Source organism: Cryptomeria japonica, chromosome 3 (genome assembly GCF_030272615.1).
Source record: "Cryptomeria japonica chromosome 3, Sugi_1.0, whole genome shotgun sequence".
In the NCBI taxonomy this organism is placed as follows: Eukaryota; Viridiplantae; Streptophyta; class Pinopsida; order Cupressales; family Cupressaceae; genus Cryptomeria; species Cryptomeria japonica.
Genome location: NC_081407.1, coordinates 178,968,580 through 178,988,494, shown reverse-complemented (window position 1 = coordinate 178,988,494; position 19,915 = coordinate 178,968,580). Strand labels below are relative to the sequence as shown.

General features: G+C 35.1%; 1 protein-coding gene across 2 annotated transcripts in view; it reads right to left on the bottom strand.

Annotated features, from left to right (window-relative positions):
* Positions 1-18,855, bottom strand: part of LOC131037370 (uncharacterized) — a 50,830-nt gene extending 31,975 nt beyond the window's left edge. The window contains exons 1-3 of one of the 2 annotated variants that reach the window (XM_057969492.1): positions 18,375-18,855; positions 15,217-15,511; positions 10,945-10,995 (exon numbers count right to left, since the gene is read on the bottom strand). In XM_057969492.1, coding sequence (XP_057825475.1) covers positions 10,945-10,995; positions 15,217-15,511; positions 18,375-18,736 — 708 coding nt within the window. In that variant the 5' untranslated portion in view covers positions 18,737-18,855. The remainder of the gene's footprint in view (positions 1-10,944; positions 10,996-15,216; positions 15,512-18,374) is intronic. The other variant, XM_057969493.1, reaches the window with a different exon arrangement.
* Between the last annotated feature and the right edge of the window lie 1,060 nt (positions 18,856-19,915).

The window sequence follows — 19,915 nt, the reverse complement described above, 5'->3', positions numbered from 1 at the left end:
ATGGATATGAAACTTGAGCAAATGTTTTGGTAAATTGACAATAATAGCTAACATAGCCTAGAAATGATCTTACTCCGATGAAGACTTTTGGGGCTTCCATCTCGACAATATTTTGTCAAGATTTGTTTTCAATCTAACCTTACAAACAATATGTATGAGGAGTTTGCCTTGTGATAACATGAAATAGCACTTCTTTGGATTTAAGGCCAGTTGTGTTGATTTGCATCATTCCATGCACTCAACTAGGGCCTTTAAATGTGTTTCTTGGTCGCAATAAATTGACTAGTCATCTAAGAAGGCCTTATAATTTCCAAAGAACATTTTATCAAAGATATGCAAGCTTATTTTTTGGAAAGTTGCAAGAGACATCCAAACAGCATGCTATTTTAGGCATATACTCCATCTACTACAAAATTAGTCTTTAGTTTGTCTTCTTTAGTAATACCTATCTAGCTGTATGTCATGTCCCCTCCTTGATCGTTATAGAGAGCATAAATGAAACAATTATTATTATTAATTAATATAATATTTATCAATGAATAATTATTTGAAAATTATTAAATATTTATTTATTTATTTATTAAATATTATTATTTAATTAATATTTATTACTAATAATATTCTTGAAATATTCAAATAAAAAATAAATTTATATTATAAACATAATTTATATATTATAAATTATAAACCTAATCTACATATTCTTAATTGTAAACACAATTTATATATTTAATAAAGATGATAATACAACAATCAAGGAAGTGCAAAGGCAGTAATAATACATTAACTATACATTAATCAGCAATAATACGTGAGATTATAAAGACTCCTAAGGCAGCGATCAAGTAAAGAAATTAATATGTAATGATTAACTATTACAAAGCCGGCTATTAATGAGGCAGTGATTAAGCATTACAAGGGGGGGCAGCGATCCAGATTTAAGAAGGGTTGTGTCTTTTGGAAAAGCGGTTGTCTTCATAGGGGATGTCTCCCTTCAAGTAAAAGCATAAAGATATAAATGTACTAAGGAACGAAAAGAAGAGTAGAAGGAAAGATGGGGAAGAAATAGAAGGAGATCGAACAAGACCAGTTCAGAACTGTTATTAAGTTTACAGTCAGCAACATCCTTATCCTTGGTGGAATGCACTGAGATGCGTTCAATATGTATGCTTAATATATGAAGCCCGATAAAATTCTTATGCAAAATTTTAATGATTATATATATAATAATTTCTGGAAACTACCCTGCAATAATATAGAAAAATTTAGTCATTAATAAATATATAAATGATTTATAATGAATCAGAATAAGGATGACAGATGTAATATCAATGAGATTGTATATATATATACATTACATAAACATAAACATAAACATAAACATATACATATATGTATATATCAGACAAATAACAATTTTAGTCTGTAAATCAGGATGAGCTTATAAGGTAATAAATAGTAAGAAGAATATGTTTATAATTCCTGTTGCTACTGTCAGTATTTAAGAAGTTAGGAATTGAGATGTTCCAAAGAAGGGCAGTCTAAATCCAATCAATAGGATCGGTCCCAAGATAGGATAGTGATCAGCAACCCATAAACCTTGAGGGCATGGACCCAAGATAGGTAAGGGCTTGGATCTGTAAACTTTGAGGGAACCTATTGTATTTTGGTCTCTAAGCGCTTTGCTAACATTCACATCCTCTTCTTCCTTAAAATTGAAGTAGTACTAGTAACAAAGGTCGTCATTTGCATTAAGTATTATGAATGATAAAATTAATTATCTAGTATGATAGAGTTAAGTATCTATTGTGGTAGATGAACTATTTACTTAGTAGCAAATTGATTGATTGAACTATGGAATATCACTGATTCGATTCATGTTAAGATAGATTTGTCTCCTAATCAACTTAGTTTAAGTCATAAGTATATTGAAATAGATTAATTATGGATAAAACATGCCTAAACCTAGTAGGGGAACATTACATTGTAATTAGAGAATCCATCCATGAAGGAGTGTATTTGGAGTGTATCTTGTATTTGTTGTGACGTTTTCACACATTGCCCCATTGCAAATGGGGACCCCCACTTTCTGCTTTGCTTTAGTGTTTTGCTTGGCGGTGGTTTCTTAGTTGTTAACCTTCACTTATGAGTGGGGTTTCGTTTTGTTAGTCTAGGATGGGTAGTTCAGGTCAAGTTGCTAGGAGATGTCAAATTCACAAAGTTGCTAATGTTGTCAAGAGGCAAGAAAGTTGTCAAGTTGCAAGGAAAGATGCTAAGTTGCTAGGGTTGAATTTGTCTAAGCGTTGAGACTCATTCCTGAGGAGATAGCAACGTTGATGCCCCTAGACTTACCTTCCCTTCCTCTTACCCAAGCAATCCTTAATTCATCTCTAAGGCAACAAAATGTAACAAGGGAAATGACAAAGTGTGAACGCAATGAATTCATCAATTTGGAGGTGAAAATTCAACTGAGGCAAAATTTTGCTAAAGGCATGGTCTTGGTACTAGCTTGCTCATCAAGTGGTATTTGTGCAAATGAACCCTTGAAATGTGCCTAAGCAAGGGATGATTTGAAGGAAAGAAATATTAAAATGATCATCTTAATTGATGATTTGTCTAAGGCAAAGGTAAAAAGTAAGTCTAAACTTGTGCAAATCAACCTCAATTCAGCACGTGCCAAGGTTGTGCAAATAGACCTTGAAAAGCCGCCCTACCAAGACGGGGTTGTGCAAATGACCCATGAAAATGTGCCTTACCAAGCAAGAGAAAATTTGTACAAATATACCCTAGAAGTGGATCTCAACAACAAAAGTTGTACAAATGCAAGATCAAAATGCACTCAACCAAGCAACAAATTGAACAAACAACCATAAAGAATGCCCCCTCCTTAGGATTTTTGTACAATTGAATGTGAAAATGTCGCCTTAGTAACAAGGCTGTGCAATTGGAAGGGCAAAGTGTGCCCTAGTTTGTGCAAACAAAGGTAGAGATTGCACCTTTGTTTGTGCAAATGACCCTCAAAATGTGCCCTACGTTTTGTGCAAATGACTATGCAATCTGCACCCTCCTCGAAGTTGTGTAAATGAGCATGGAATTTCCACCATCCTTTATGCAATCAAGTGTATAAAATAGGTTTGAAATGATTTAATGATCAAATCGGCCATGTGTAGAGAAGGTCAAGAGGTGTGACCCTTGAAGGGAGAGAGATATACAAACAAAAACAAGCATCAGACCTTAAGGGTTGGAAATCAGACCTGATTCATAGTTGCATATCAAATCTAGGCATCAAGAAAATCAGGCCTAGAAATTCAGAGATCAGGCTTAAGGGTTGAAGAATTGACCTAAAACTCATCAAGATCAGACCTGCAAGTAATCAATTCAGACCTCCAAACATGGGAAATCACGAATAAGAACTTGAAACTTGGACTACAACTCAGTGATTAGACTTAAAAACTAAAATCAGGCTTAGAAAGGTGGAATCAGACCTACAGAATCCCATTTGCAGACCCTCAATATCATGTTCTCAGTGAAATTATCAGTTTCAAATTGGGAAGAGTTTGTGAAACAGGATTGGTGAAGTGATTAATGTTATTTATATAAGTTTGAGTTTTATTTCATTATTCTTGATTCCAAGTATGTTCTTGTCTGAGTTTAATACGCAAAAAGATGCATGAAGTGATGGTGAACTAGGGAGAAGAACCCAATCACATAGATGGTGAACAATATAAGGATCCACAAGACGGAGTCTACAATTCAAGGCGTTCAAGTTCAAGAGTTTCAAAAGTCAAGAGGGAGGCAAACAACATCAGGATGAAGGACTTAAGCAAGGATGCAGCCACCACATGAAGATAAGTTCTACAACAATATGACATTCAATGCTAGCATTACAACATTAGGTGCAAAATGCATTCCAAGCTTTATTGCATCATGGCGACATGAGGAACTCGGGATGGTCAAGGCAAGATAGGCAAGCAAGGATAAAAAGGTTGACTTGACTATGATGATGCTTCCCATCATCATCACACCAAGCTTGGAGATGTTGAGTCTCAAGAGATATTGCTCAACTATTTACACATGTCATGAGGTATCAAGCCCATCAAGCAAATTGAGGTGGCATCCTAACCATCAATCACCCAATTGGAGGGTTCCAAGTCAAGATATCCAAATACAATGCACCTAACTCATCTTATGGGGGCACAAACTTCAAGATACCTAGCCTATTTTATTATTGGTACTCATTTAAAGTTGGACATGTGTTCCAAAACTTGTAATTATTTCATTGGCCATAATAGAATTTGTTGTAAAAAACCCTAATTTGGGTTTTTCCTTGTAAATCTCATCCATTGATTGGAAGATCAATTTGAGCCATTGAATTGTAGTGAGAACATTATAAAAGGCTTGAATCTCTCATTGTAAAGGTTACTGATAGATAATAGATAATAATTAACAGCCAGACAATAATAGACATTAGATAGCAAGTAGTAAGAGTAGAAGTTAGAGTAGGAGAAGGCATAGATTGTTGCCAAGATCTTGTTGTAGAGACATTGTTTTCATTGAAGTCATCGTGAATTCTCTATGTTAATTCGATATGTTGCATGGTCTCTACTTCTCGTTTGCTTTAAAGTTGGTTAGATGAATGGAAGATAACATTGTTGATGAATGGTGTACCTAATGTTCATACTACTTTTAATTTGTTGATTGCAAATTGCAATGCATAGTCAACTAAACTTGTGTGAAAGCTTAACTTCTCTTACTTCATGCTCATTGTTCTTGTGGTTGATGTGCATTGGTAATATGAAAATCATTCGATTATCCTTAGCAGATTGCACCAATTTTGTGTAGTTGTTCCTTGATGACGAAACAAAGCTTGGTTTGGTCACACCTAATCAACAACCAGTTCCTACATTCTTAGGATTAGATTAACTTTCTTAAACCTTAATTCCTTTAGCTATTTGTTTTCCAAGTGAAGTAAGTCTTCATGTTCTAGCAACATTCATGTTCAACGTAAGTCCCCTTGGATTACCAACAATCACATCAACCATTGAACTATCTACAAGTCAAGACCTGACAACAGAAACCTTGGAGTCATCTCACTTGATCACATAATTTAGCATCCGAGGAGATTTTGATCAAGAGAGGATAGAGTGCCTTTGGTATTTTATTCTGTGTTGCATAGTGCATAAAAACACATCAGCAGTGTTCTATTATTCTTTGAGAATAGAGTCTATGAAATAGATTGCAAACAGATCCTTCATAAGAGTTCACACATTTTGATTCGCTCTTATTGCTTCTTCAATGATATGACTATGGCCAATACCTAATCACTAATTTCCACTTTGAATACAATTCCTACTTCTAACATTTTCTTTATTTCTTCTTGAATCTTTGTTGCATAGTTTCGATTCATCCTATAAGGTCTTTTTCTTATCGGTTGTGCTCTAGGTATTAAAGGATTCGACCATAGAAACGAGACTCGGACTTGGCACAGACTCAGCAAGGCTGACCCGACTCGGGGCTCGGCAAAAAATCGACAGGACTCGGCAAAAACTCGGCAGAACTCGGCATAAACTCGGCAGAACTCAGCCAAAAAAACAATTTCTAGTGATTTTTGCCTAGAGCGAGTCCTGGAGAGTCACGAGTCCCTGAGACTCGGCTAGGGTCACTCGGCGAATCCTGGAACCTAAGTCACAAGGTTCGAATTCGACAGTCATGAAATTCGGATGAAATTCGACAAGGGAAAAAATTGAAAAAAAAAATCAGATTAAATTCGCCTTATATAATTTTGTTTATTTTTAAATATATGTAATACTTCTAATAAATTATTACTAATGTAACTAGTTAATAAATAAATAAAAAATATACATAATAATTTATTGTATATTTTTGAATGCAATCGATATACCTTTTACCTAATTACTAATTTATTACAATAAAAAAATAAAACTACATCAGACAATATCAAATACCTAATTACTATTGCTCGTAATTAACTAACAACTAATAAAATTTACAAAATCGAATACATATTACTATTGCTCGATATTTTGTTTACAAAATACGGGCGATGTCAAAATAACTAATTAAATTTGAGAGCTCGGGCTCTACCTAAACACGGGAGTGATGGCAACGGCAGCGACGGCGACTACGGCAGGCGGCAGCAATGGCAACGGTAGCGACGGCGACTATGGCAAGCGGCAGAGATTGCAGCCATGGGAGTTGTGTGTTTACAGAGGCCGTCTGCCCACTTTTTAGCACAATTTTTTTATGGCCAAATTTGAAAGATTTTGTTTTTTAAGTTTGAAATTCGATTAAATTCGAACCTCATCCATGAAAATCGCCGTATTCTGTGACTTAGCCTGGAACTATGGATTTGACACATGCATAATTCTAGTGGCACTTCTTTAAGGTCCTTGTAAGTCTATGCAAAAGATGTCCTTGTATTCTAAGAAAATTTTGAATGCTGCTCTAATCATTGTTGACCATTATGACTTATGAACTTCCTTGTTCTCCCAAATTTACTTTCCTAGTTGTAGATTCTTCATATTTTATAATTTTTTTAGGTTCAAATTTATATGCAAGTGTGTCATCTAGTCTTACATTCCCTACCTTGTATTCCCCATACGCTGCTAGAAATGTATTACTTGTTAGTGTCAAATAGTTCTCTTGCACATTTTCCTTACCTTTCTCATCCTCCCCAATTTCCATGATTTGTATCATGTTACATTTTAGATTAAACAACTCAGAATCTTCTAATTGCCAATTGAGGGAACTTGTTTCATCTTTAAAGCAATATTGCAAATCTAAGACTCCCTCATCACTTGACTCTATAGGACCCTTCTCTTCTTCCACCCAAGCTTCTCTTGAGTCTAAGTCTGAAATTGAGGAAGCTACTTACTTGCTAACGGGGCCTGGTTTCTCAAATCTATTAAATACTTCCCTTGTGTTCAACAGATATTATGTTCTTCCAGTTGTGGTCAGATATTGTGTTCTTCCAATTGTGATCAGCTTTAGCTACTATCAACCATTCTTGACACAACAATGCATCATACATCTTTTTATGTGAAAAAAAGATTGCAAAATTCAAGGTTAATGATTAAGTTCCTATTATTAATTTTTGGGTCATTAGGACCCCTAGCACTTTAATTCCTTGTTGATCAACTCCCACCAAATGGAAGGTTGGTGGCCAAATGGTAGGCTTATCAAGGCTCTTCCTTGTATCTTTGAGAAGTGCATTCACTCTCTATACTCCATCAATGATCGTGTTCATTAGATTCTTTTCAAGAATCTCTTTTTGTACTATGTCAAGTTTCTTTACCACATTAGTCATCAACAGCGTGGGGTTTATTACTTGATCATCCTGCAATGGGGGTTCCACTATTAAAGCTTGCCCTCTTCTTGTCTCATTCTTCCTTCTCTTTGGTTATTATCTATTTTGGTAGCAATTGTAGTCTAAATTGTAGCATGATTTGCAAAAGATCTACCATTTTAATGGGTATGGTATTTTGCAACACAATATTTTTATCTAACTCGAGTCTTGTGGAAGTACATTCATTTCCATTCGAGTTCTATCACCATAGCTTGTTCTACTTTTGCTTTTGCTTCACAAAGTCTTTCTTTCTCTATACATGGGTTCAAATATATTGCCTTTTTGGTTTGTGGTCATATAAATGCTATAGCTTCATTATTTTTCTCCTATATATCAAGCATGTTAGTGGTACCTTTTTGTTTTGCATAGTCAGTATCCTCATGGTTTCCTAGTCTACACCATTTGCACAAGAGTTCCGCTTTGTTTTGTTTGCTTTGGCAATCTTTGGCAAAGTGTCCCCACTCATTGCTCTAAATTGTATAATAGGGTGTCCTTTTGAGTCCTATTGTATCCAACTCCTGCTTCCACTATTAATTGTTATTAAATTTATTATTATTAGATCTTCTATTTTGATATTCGTTGGGGATGCATTGTTATTATTTTATTGCTTCGGCAAAGTACTTAGTGGAGTGGACTACTCACTTTGCATGAAGAATATTTGTGTACTCGTAGTTTTCAAACTATATGGGCATTCTTTAATTGAGTAGTCCAAAATTTGATAGCTATCACAAAATAATTTCTTCAAACAAGTTTTAGTATGTCCTTTGCATTTACATTTTTTGCACCAAAGTTCTTTGCTTTCTTTACGGATGTCTTTTTCTGCTTTTAGTTCCTTTATCATCCGCATCATATCTCTTCTCTAAGACTCCTAAGATTCTTGATTCATTCTCATTACTATCATCTAAACTTTCATTATCCTTTGTTTTTATTTTTCCACATGAAGACATTTTGTCTTTGCTCTCCATAGCCATGGACCGATTGTAGGCTTCTATATAAGAAAAGGGTGGAACTACCTTCATCTTCTTCTATAGTGAGGAAAAGATCCCTTCAATGAATCATCTCTCCTTGACACCATCTCTTCTTCTATACCGGAAATTTATAATATTTTATCAAATATATGCAAGCTTATTCTCTGGAATGTTGCAAGAGACATTCTCGTGTTTTACCTTGCTTTATGTTATAAGTTTCCACTATAGTTTCACTATTGTCCCACCATAACTTGAACTCCTCTTCAAAAAAAAGAAACAAATCAATCTTTCCCAAGAAATTTTGGAAGCTAGGTCGATCTCTGGGTACAAATCTATAGTTATGGCCCTTAGGGTTGTTGGGAAGGATCGTATCCAGTAGGATCTTTCGTTATAACCATTTGTTGTCCAAATTGTCTCACAAGTTTTCAATGACTCGTAGGATCTTGTAACCCATTGCCTATGAATTTCACCAGCTTTTGTCTTTCAATACTAGGACTTGATGGGGGAGATTTTGATCTTGATGCAACCTCAATGCCTAGAACTTACTTACCAAGGAGTTTTAATTCAATCACTTCGATGCTTCTCTATCACTCTCAATCGTGTGAGAATCCTCTTCCTGCTTCCTTGTTCGACACACTTGAGTTGCCTTTAGGTTCTTTCTTATACACCTTTGGTCCAAGAGTTTTCAGCTCACATCCTTCAATCACCAATTCATTCTCTTCTTCAATCAACAAACTTTTGACACCTTGATGTTACTTTTATAAGTTTCGAATAATGAGTCTTTAGATTCTCCCGTTCTTCTTCATCTATTGGTTTTTGTTGTATTGGTTTTTCTACTTGCTCAAAAAGATCGATCCACATTTCATCACATAGTAGTGAGTGCCTTGCTATCTCTTCCCATTCTACACTTGTACAGTTTATTGTAGTGTAAGTGTTTTTGTTTTCCCGATTGAGGCTCTGACTTTGACTTGCACTCCGACTTCAACTATGTTCTCAAGATGGGCTCTGGCTTGGGACTTGTATGGTTATATCTTCTTTGGCTACTTCTCTTAGCCTTCTTCATTCCCTTTGTTCTATGATCCTCAAGGATCGCCCCACCTCTTGTTTTGTTCTTTGACCACTTTTTGGTGTCTTTTAATTCTTTTTTGGGTATACAGGGATTAATTTTGTGAGATCCAACACGGATCTTTATCTATTTCTTCTTCCTCTTTCCTGTGTCTATCCTCATACCACTACCTTATTTGTTGTCTCTGTACTCCACGATACCATTTAGCATGCAAGTCTTGGAGTACTAAGAGATATCTTGCAAGGAGTCACGGCATACAATCAAGGAGTATGTCAACTTCTTTGCTTACTCTCAAGTTATCACAAACGACCTCTTTGGAGGATTTCCCTCCATTTGACTTCCTTCCATGCATGTTCTTTCACTAATATATCCCACAAGTTTACCAAATCTTGTGTGAGTTTGTCTTCAATTTCTTCATTAGACTCTACAAGTTCTTCAACTAGCTATCCCATTATATGGCCGTTTTAACCAAACTTCTTTGAATGCAACAAGACCAAATGTTTAATTGCTCTACAAACATACAAATACTAAAGCAAAATAAAGTTATTTATACATACATGATTGATTTACATGCAAATTACATGCTAATTTAGAAGATATAACAGTTGTTTTTTTTATTCATCAATGCTCTCTTACAAAATTGGGATAATGAACAATTTCCAACACAGTCTCTCTTCTCAATAAAGGACAACTATATAAACTTGCCAACAGTTGCAAAATAATTCCAACCATTGATTACTATCCAAAATTAATTCAATCAACCAATGAGGCATAGCCACACTCGCCAACTAACTAAACATACATTATAACTAATGTAACTATAACTAATATATGTTTAGCTATCTACACAGGGTACTTTTGTTGTAATTAAATTTTCCAAAGCAAAATCTCAACTTGTATGTATTTTGTACAATGCACACTTGTTGAATGAGACTCTTAAGTGTATAAGTGCATTGTTTAACTTAAATAAAGTAAATAACGCTTGAGTTATAGTATATTTGATGTTTTTGCAGTTAACTGATCAGAACCCGAGAAATATAGGTGGTTATAGGGCTTCGCAAAAGGTTGGGCACATGTGGCTTGGGTTTCACTTACATACTTGCAACCATGATGTACCTGTCGTGCATACTCTTTTGTTAATCAATGCAAAGTCCTATCTTTCTCTGCTTTCCTAATCTATGCGTTATGTGTACTTCACTCTTTCTACAATATGCATAGTGAATAAGTACTTTCCTTCTCTACAACATCTTTTGCTATGGATTGGTTTGTTTATGCAATGAATTAGATTGCAAGTTACAATTGTAGTGTTATTCTTTTTGTAAACGGATTGGTCAATAGAGCAACATTTACTCTCCACACTCTCTAATTTTAATTTTTCAAAATTGCTGGTCAAATCTTTCTAAAATTTCACATAAATAAAGTGGCCACGTATCCTAAACATCCATAATATAACTAGGATGACTGGCTGCTTGCATTTATCATTTATGTGAAATAATAAAGTAGATTTTGACCATAAACATGTAAAAAGAAAATAAAAATTATACCCATTGGAAGGCAACAGCAGTGCGAAGTAATGTGCCCAAGTTACCAGGATCCTGCAATCATATATAAATTTAAATTATTGTCAAGGCGTGATCAGTTTTTTGTAGTGCAATCAACACTAGTTGGATTAAAAGAGATGAATGTACAACGAAAGAGCAATGGACATTTGTATCTAGAGATTTGTTCTTTTAAGTAAAGATGAATAAAATATTTATAAAAGAAAAAAAGATTATGTATTCAAATAATCCCTTGGCCATGGACAAGCACAATGGTGATGAAAACCAACAGATATGAGATTACATTTTAAACCTTTTAGGACAGTTGATCTATTCAAGACAACATGCAGTTAGGAAGGCATGGTAGTCGATATTCATTACATCTTTTCTCTCAGCCTGCTCAAAACTTAAGTCCTCAACAATATGAATGAAAGCTTCTGCTATGCTGAAAGATCCCCACCCAAATCTGATCCAATTTTTCTGATTTTATGATGACTGCTGAATGAGGTTTTGGGATGGTTTTCAAGTGTTTTTATTTGAGTTTTTGATGCCAATGATTGAACAAGGTTTTATCATGAAACATATGCCAATAACAGTACCTTTGAACCTAATTCGTAAAAAATATAATTGACTGATATAAATTTTTGAGTTCTAATTTTTAAGAACAGCAAATACAATTATTCAGAGTTATAGGAATTGAATCACCAAGAACAAAGATTTGCATACCAGAAGTCCAACACTCAACCAAAGAAGGATTTTTATTGATGAATTCAATGGAGATCACAATATAAGAGCATCCAACTGGCAAAAGTGGCTCCAACTGACTTTATTTGCAGCTACAATAATTACTAAAAAACGAATGTTGAGATAAACAATAGAAATGTTAAGTCCCACGCCTGACCTCTAGGCAAAATTATTGAATTTGACTTAATTTCCTCAATGAACAAACAATCTGAATCACAATTGACCCCTAATGTCTGGTAGAATCACAAAGTCACTGCTGGTAAATGCTGATCAAGAGGTCTGCACAAATTCCCAAACCCTTCCTGAGTGGTATGGCCTGATAGAGCAATAAATTGGCTGCAAGATGGTATGGCCAGCTTGTGTAAGGGTACGGCTAGCCCTAGTAAAGGTACAGCTGAGGTAAGAGGCCTCCAACCCCTCCAAATCTGTGCCTAAAATCCCTGATAGCTGCTGTAAACAATTTCCCTTGAAGCACTTGCAAAGAATTCTGCCAAACAGCAACCAATCGAACTCCTGGAGGTTTAATTTATTGTTGAATTTGCCTGATCTAATGCACCAAAGCTTTGATGCTTATTGCTCAAAGGAAAACCTGTAAAAACCTGCTAGGAATTCATCCAATTGAAGCACAAATGGAAACCCTATGAAGATTCCCCTCAATGGTGAACTAGGTTTTTGTCCAATTCACAATTCTCCATGGGTTTTCATCCTCTGGAAACTACCTAGCATACCTGCTCTGAGAAAGAATTCTGAAAATTAATCATCATAATGAGCAAATAAGAGAGTGAATTCTCTTTTATTATACCCCTTTCTTACTTTGGATTCCAACACCCTAATTAGCCACTTTTAATTTGGCTTTCAAGTCCTATTATGGCGCCCATCCGTAGGTGGCGTCCAATTTGAGGTAATAAAGTAACTTTATTTAACTTTATAATTTAACATTATAAAGTTACTTTATAATTAAACTTATTATCTTCTTTTAACTTTCAAACTTAAAATTATAAAGTTACTTTATGATTTTCAGAACTTGCCATAAATAGTCACTTTAATGATATTTTGCTATTTTTAGCAAAAGAGATTTTCTATTTTTAGCAAAGAGTGACTTAGCCATAAAATAGCATTATTTGCTCATTAAATAAGCATCCAAAAGCCAATCTCTAGCGTGTAAAGTCCTCCCATGCCAGGAATAACATCTCATTTCCACTAGATTGCCTACGGAGATGGATAATAGGCAAATCTCACCATTTGAGTGATCGTCTAGGAAAGAGGGGACATTACATATGCTTTGAGGGCAGAATAAATGAGAAAATACATATAAGACAACATAAGATACTATGAGTTATATGATCCTGTGAGCCACTGCTAGATTGAGTGACAAGTTCCTTCCCTGACCTACAAGTCCATTCAGAAACTGGTTGATTGGGTGGATGACAATCTGCGGGATGGATGTTAGTTGTTACCATGTCCATGTGGCTCCATTTGTTCAATAAAGGCCAGTCTCGTGTCATTTTGGAGGGGGCATTATGTAGCCCCTTTCTTGTATTGATTCAGCATACATTCTTTTATCAACCCTAATAGAAAACATCTTCAATGAATGCAATACAGTGCTCCTAATATTGATTTAAGCCACCAAGAGTTCCTTGCTCACCACTTGATGAAGAATATGCTTATGAAAATCAAAGGCATTATGCCCATTTTCCTTGATTTCTTTGGCCATACCTTGAATAAGAACTTCCATACTTTTGACGGAATTAAGAATAGTTTGGACACTGGTTATAGGATAAGGTTGCAGTTGAGGATGGTGATGACCCCAAGTTAAGGGAAGTTGATTATGATTTTATTGTTGCTATGAATGGTGACCAAGTACGCATTGTACAAGGGGACCTCCGTGACCATAACTCCAATCCTTTAGATTCGAAAATTCTTTAGTGAATTGTGGTAGTAGTATAGAAGTTGAGGTGTAGCTTGAAGACTAAGGAGTATAATAATTTTGAAAAGAGAAAGTGAGGAAAGCAGGAAGTGCTTTCATGGTTAAAAAAATTAAGACTTGTGTCAGCTCACCGAGGGTGCTGACATGCTGGTGTGGAGCTCATGGGGACGAAGGTGGACAAGAGAGTTTAGATTGGATCTAATCTTTACGAAGAAAGGCCCCATTTTGGAACTGATTATTTTATCTTCTTCCCTTTTTCCTCCCCCTTCTCCTTAGAGTATCGATCTGCATTATATACTTCTCAATCAGCCTTGGAAGATCATGTCAATTCATTGCTAAGTTCCTCCCAAGAGTGGTGTATCCTTGTATTCTAACCATCGCTTTTAACTTAGTAAATTGCTATCCTTGATTATTTGTATGTTGGTCGGCCAGGCATATAAAGAAGTATTTAAACTTGGACTTATCTTGTTTGTCAATATAGACAGGTCGGACAGCATATTAATGATATTAATTTAATTTAATTTTTCCCTTATACCTAGTCAGCCCTAAGCAAATTTAATTTAGATACTAAACAGGTCTAATTAGACTCAGTTGGTCCTCCTTATGGTGCTGAAAAATGGGGTACAAAGCTGTCATCTCGGGCGGGGCATGACACCCTATTAGTAATCAAACCCACACCTATTTCAACCATGTTGAGGACCATGACAATTGAATCAAAATGAAGTAAATCTAGATACAAACCCCAAGGGAAAACTAGTCCACCCAAAATATTTCCACAACCCTTGTCCTCAACCAAACTATTTCCATGCCCAACAATCAAAACACTAGATGAAGAATTACCATTAGCAAATCATGTATACAACTAGAGTTATATATATATGGAATTCTAATCTGCAATTATAAAGTCTCTTTTTCATCCCATTAATGGATTATGTGGTGTGATCCAAAATGTTGATGCACAAATCTCCTTCTCAATTGTTACCCAGAAAAGTGTTTCCATTTCATACACTCATTGTTGTACAATTGAAGTGTATAACACACTTGTCCCTTGGCTGGCCGAATTTGTAAATAAGGTTCTAGAGTTTCCATACAACCTGAAACCAACAATTTTTGAGGAATCCACAATTTCTTCTAATAGCATATGGTTTTCAGGGAGGATCTTTAACTACCGTTCACATATAAGGGTTCATATATTGGTATATTTTGTCCTTGGGTTCTATGTCATTCATATTATCTTGTTCTGGATTTGTTTAATTATAATATACTGAAATTCTGCTGAAGTTGGTTCCGGATATCATTGAGATATACACAGAGTTCATCCACATCCCTAAACATGTATATTAAAAAATAAAAGATTAATTCTATTGATGCGAAGGCTGATTAACACATTTCTGTCCTAACTGTTGATAGGTTTGCTACATTTAGGAATATTGTATACTTGACCAGTATGAAGAATTTAAGAAACGAAGCAATCAAATTTATAGAAGCAAAAAACTCAAGAGGCATTTTCAAAATTAAAAGAATATACATTTGTACAGACAGATATGTTAAAACAACAAAAAGAATAAAAGCTTAGGCCAGAAAGATGTAAGAAAACATGACGAGACCTGAATACCATCAAGTACAAGTAGACGATGTGGCAGGGAGCACCATCTTTGGAAACTTGACTGAATTGCAATAGAATCCATGTGCCAGAAGCTTTTAGGAAGCTTAATTACTCCAATGGCTTCAGTGGCTTCAATTGTTTCTACCCCAGCCAGTTTCTGCATCACCAAAGGACTTACACGCACAATGCGTCTAGAAGACTCTACTAAGCCTGCTGGTACGTCAGCACCATCTTGTATAAATAGATAGTCCACTACTTGTTTGGCTTCCTTTGCTTGCAAAAATTCAGATATTTCCCTTAACAAAACAGACATCCACTTAGAAAACAATGAAAAATAGTTCTAGCTTAATCTTCAGAGGTTGGCCTCCAAATATATGCAACTCTAACAGAAAAAAACTGTACTAAATTAAAAAGAAGTTACAGAGCAATGTGATAAGGTCACACCAAATTAGCTAAGACATATTTCGCCGTAAAGAGAAGATGAAACATGGAACATTTAACATTTCAAAAGCATAAGCACAAAAAAGAATTCATTAAAGTTATAAACTTATATGCACTAAAGGCCACTCTTTTAAAAAAGCACTCTATTAGTAGATTGGGATCAAAACAGGATGGTAATAATTAATTAAGAAATAGAAATAATACAGATATGACTGAAATGAAATCACAGAATGCAGAGATATCAACGCATTACACAAGAATTTACATGGGGAAAACCTTAGGTCAAAAACCCCACAAAAACATCATTCTTAACATGAGAAAACTTACAATTTCTGTCAACCAGAGTCAAGAACACAGCTTTCCACAATGTCTCCTCCTCTTCTTCCAATGCCTCAATACCTTTTGCAATATTGTCAATTCTCTCAAATGTATATCATCCAATGATAATTTTCCATACACAGAAATCCCTTAAATATAGGTTAGGAATTCAGTGTTCCACGGGGATGCATCCCCCCCAAAAAAACCCGCATACCTTGTAGGGGGAAGTTTCCGAGACTTGGGGACTTGGGGAAACGTCCCCCCATAGCACCACCACTTCTGCCACCTCCACCGCCTCTGCTGGGGATGCCACCGGGTCACTTGCTATATGGCACATGCCAATACATACTAATTGCAACCTTTAACTTCGTGAAACCTAATTGGCCTTACATGGCGCACCCACAAAGATGTTATATTGCAGATTTTGCCTTGAAGAAATCAATTCACTTCTATTTTTATATCAGCACCACCATCCCCCCGCCATCCTCTAATTTAGGCCCTTGGTCCCCCAGTCCCCAAACCCGTCCCCCTGTTAGGAAACTCTGTGGAACTATGGGTAGGATGCAATCATCCATTACAATTGGATGGCTATACCTTTATGTTAAGATATATGATGATTAGTTAATCAAATAATATTTAATATTAAACTATTAATTAATAATTAACCCAAATTTATATGGCTATATATGCAATGTTTATATATAAAGCTAAACCTTACATTGTAATAGAGCCTTATCGATATTATTAAAACCCCTTATAAATAAGTGTGATTCCCTAAAAAGCATTATGCTCTAACACACTACAAGGTTCAAAAGTAATCAAAACCCACAAACTGAATGTCAGCTTTTAACTATGCAGAGATAAGCACTAAAGTTGATTTTTCAAAGATTATTTCTCTATACAGAAAACATTTTTCCATTTTACTATATTTTACTCATTGCAAATTTCCTCCTTGTCATGAGCTACCACAAGAGAGTAGAAAGTGCAAGAAATGAAGGCAAAGCATTCAATATAACAACACAGTATTTTTAGCATACAACAAACTAATCCATATAAATGAACAAGAGACAAATAGTCTGACAAAACTTGTGGAAGGATAGGGTAGCTCTATCAGATTTTCTTTCTGTAGATGGGAGGGAGCTCTAAAAAGCTCTAAATATTTGCTTTCCTCTGCATGCATCTGTATTCCCTATCATGGTTTTTTTGGGTTTTTTTTGTCAATATATGCTTGCCATCCTTGAGAACAGATTGTATAAACGGTCCATTCCCTTCCAAATGTAGCTGTCAATGCTAGAGGTTTGGGGGTTAACATACCAAAAAGTTTGTACCGAAGGTATTCAATAGCGTAATGAACCCATCCCTATATATCCTTATGTTTTTAATCAATTAGAAAGGTATTCTCAAGCTTGTATGTGAATCAATTCTCTCTTGTCTGTTGGAGATCTTTGAAGACCATGACTAGAACTTGCCTTCAAGATAGACAAGAAGGTCTGTGGCTGAGAGTCTATAGTATCAGAAGCCTATCCAAAGTTTCTTATGGATTTTTTGAACATGAGCAAATACTCTTCAGATAGTTTCTTAGGTTTGTCATAACATCCTTGTCTTTTATCATTAACATGTAAATCTTTCAGCCATGAATTTGGTTGAGCTCCACTCATACATCCAGGTCGAATTCCTTGGCCAGCCTATCTATGTCATGGATATGGGACACAGCAAAGAAATCAAGAAAACCGAAGCATTACAAAAATCAAGTGGATGCATATGCTGAAATCATATAATGTGTGTGGAGTTAAGTATCCTCTTCGATGACCAATGGAGCTTTTCCCATCAAAGAAAAAAAAAGCAGAAAGTGTGCCGTCCTTAATATTATGTCCATGAAACAAATTCATGCTCTCAAATTTCATGGCCCACGAGCCTACAGAGAGACAGTCTATATGTCCTTCCATGTCATTATTTATTGGCACATCTGGAGTGAAAGATCCAGAGCCACTACTCTAGACATTCTAATGACTAAGGCTGCCTCAGAATGTCTTCTGCAATCACCCGCAAATACCTCCGAAGACAACTGATCATGTACGTTTGCATCATAATCCCACATCCTAGTGCATCCCATGTAGCATTCCACCAGTTGTTGGAATAAAAGGTGAAGATTGCAGTGAACATAAACCATATCTTAGCCTTTTGAAAGCCTAGGAAATTCTGTTTGACATATTTTATGAGTGACTAGTAGCTCCAATTTCACCCGCATGAAGCTGAACTAGCCTACTGTGATGTATAATAAATATGTTATAAATAATGATGAGTTTCTTTTATTTGCATGTATATGATGTTAAAATTTCCATTTAAAAATTCTCTTGATTTCAAGCAACTGGAGATTAAAATAGTGTAGTCGTACAATACCTTAAAGGGGTAGTGCCAAGTACAACAACAGAACCCACAGAACGGCGATAAGTTGAGCTCCGGCGGAGCTTCACTAGATGCTTGACAAAAGGATTCGCTACACTAGATATGTAATCGACGTGTGCAGGCACCTCCATTCCTCTAATTTTACCATCATTTTCGACTGGGTGATCATATTGCTCTGCCTTTCTTCTCCCACTAGTAAGTCTGTCGGAAACCGCAATGCCTTTGAAGCTCTCTGGCATACAAACTAGTATTCTTCTTCTTGTGGGTAAGCGAGTGTTGTGGATTAATGGGGTGGGGCAACGTAGTTGTGATAAGGAGGTGGACGACACCAGTGATACGCAGAGAATGGCCGGCATGTCAGATATAATTTGCTATTGAGGGTGAATTTGCCTACTGAACTGCCCTGCCCTCTGTTCAAAACACTCATAGGATACAAAAATTAATACCAGCTAGCTTCGAATTCTTACCATTTCACTCATTTTGAATCATTTGTTTTAATGTAATAAATCAGTTTCTATCTTGTATTTTCTCAATATTTTTTTTATTTTTAATTTGAAGTTTCGTTTTATTTTATTTTTTAATGATATTTTTATATCAGTTTAAAATCATAGTTGTGGTTTTAACTTGGTTTAGGATTTGTATAGAATTGGAATTGAAATTGATGATATTAGATCTCTACACTCTATTATAATAGGTAGATTAGTTTCTTTCATTTAACTATGTTGGATTTGTTTAATATCAATATTGTTAAATCTAGAAACTACTCTATCTAAAATTGAAATGTTTAGAATTAAATTAATTTGTGTTTAAAATGATTAATTTTTAATTAGTCAATTTAAATATGAAATATGCAAATTTTGACATTGAGGTATATAAAAGTCTTAATTTATCTTAGATGTGTCACTAGAGCATTAGCTAATGATCATTGCATTAACATTTAAGATCATAAGAATAATATAGGCATTTGCATTTTTGTTTGGAGTCTCTTTCAAATTGTACAAAATTGTTAAATCAATTTAAGAGTTTAAGGAAGACAAAAGGTGGGACATTAATCATCTTCATCTCTTGGCACAACAAGTTCTACCTATGTTATGAGAACTCTTTATTTTTTTAATAGAAAGGATGAACATATTTTTGAAGACCAAATGTGCAAAAAGTGAAGTACAACAAAAGTTTGAAACTACAAATCAAGAGTCAAGGGAACAATTGCAAAGATTAAATTTGTTGGTAAGTGTTGAACCAAAAGAGAGTGCACAACATTTATTAGTCCTTCTATGCTTCATAATCTCAAATTTGAGAGCAAGAACCACAATTGGATTATTAAGTGTGAGTAACCAAACCATGTCTTGTTACATCTAAAGTTAGGTACCTTAATCCTCGTTCTCAATTTTATAAGAAAGATTATGTAGTGTTTCGAAACCTGACTCGATTAATTATCAATCTATTTTTTTCTTAATTGTTTGCATCTCTTTACCCTTGATAATTTAAAACCCTAGAATTATTTTATATCTTTTTTTTATTTTGGTGAATCCCTT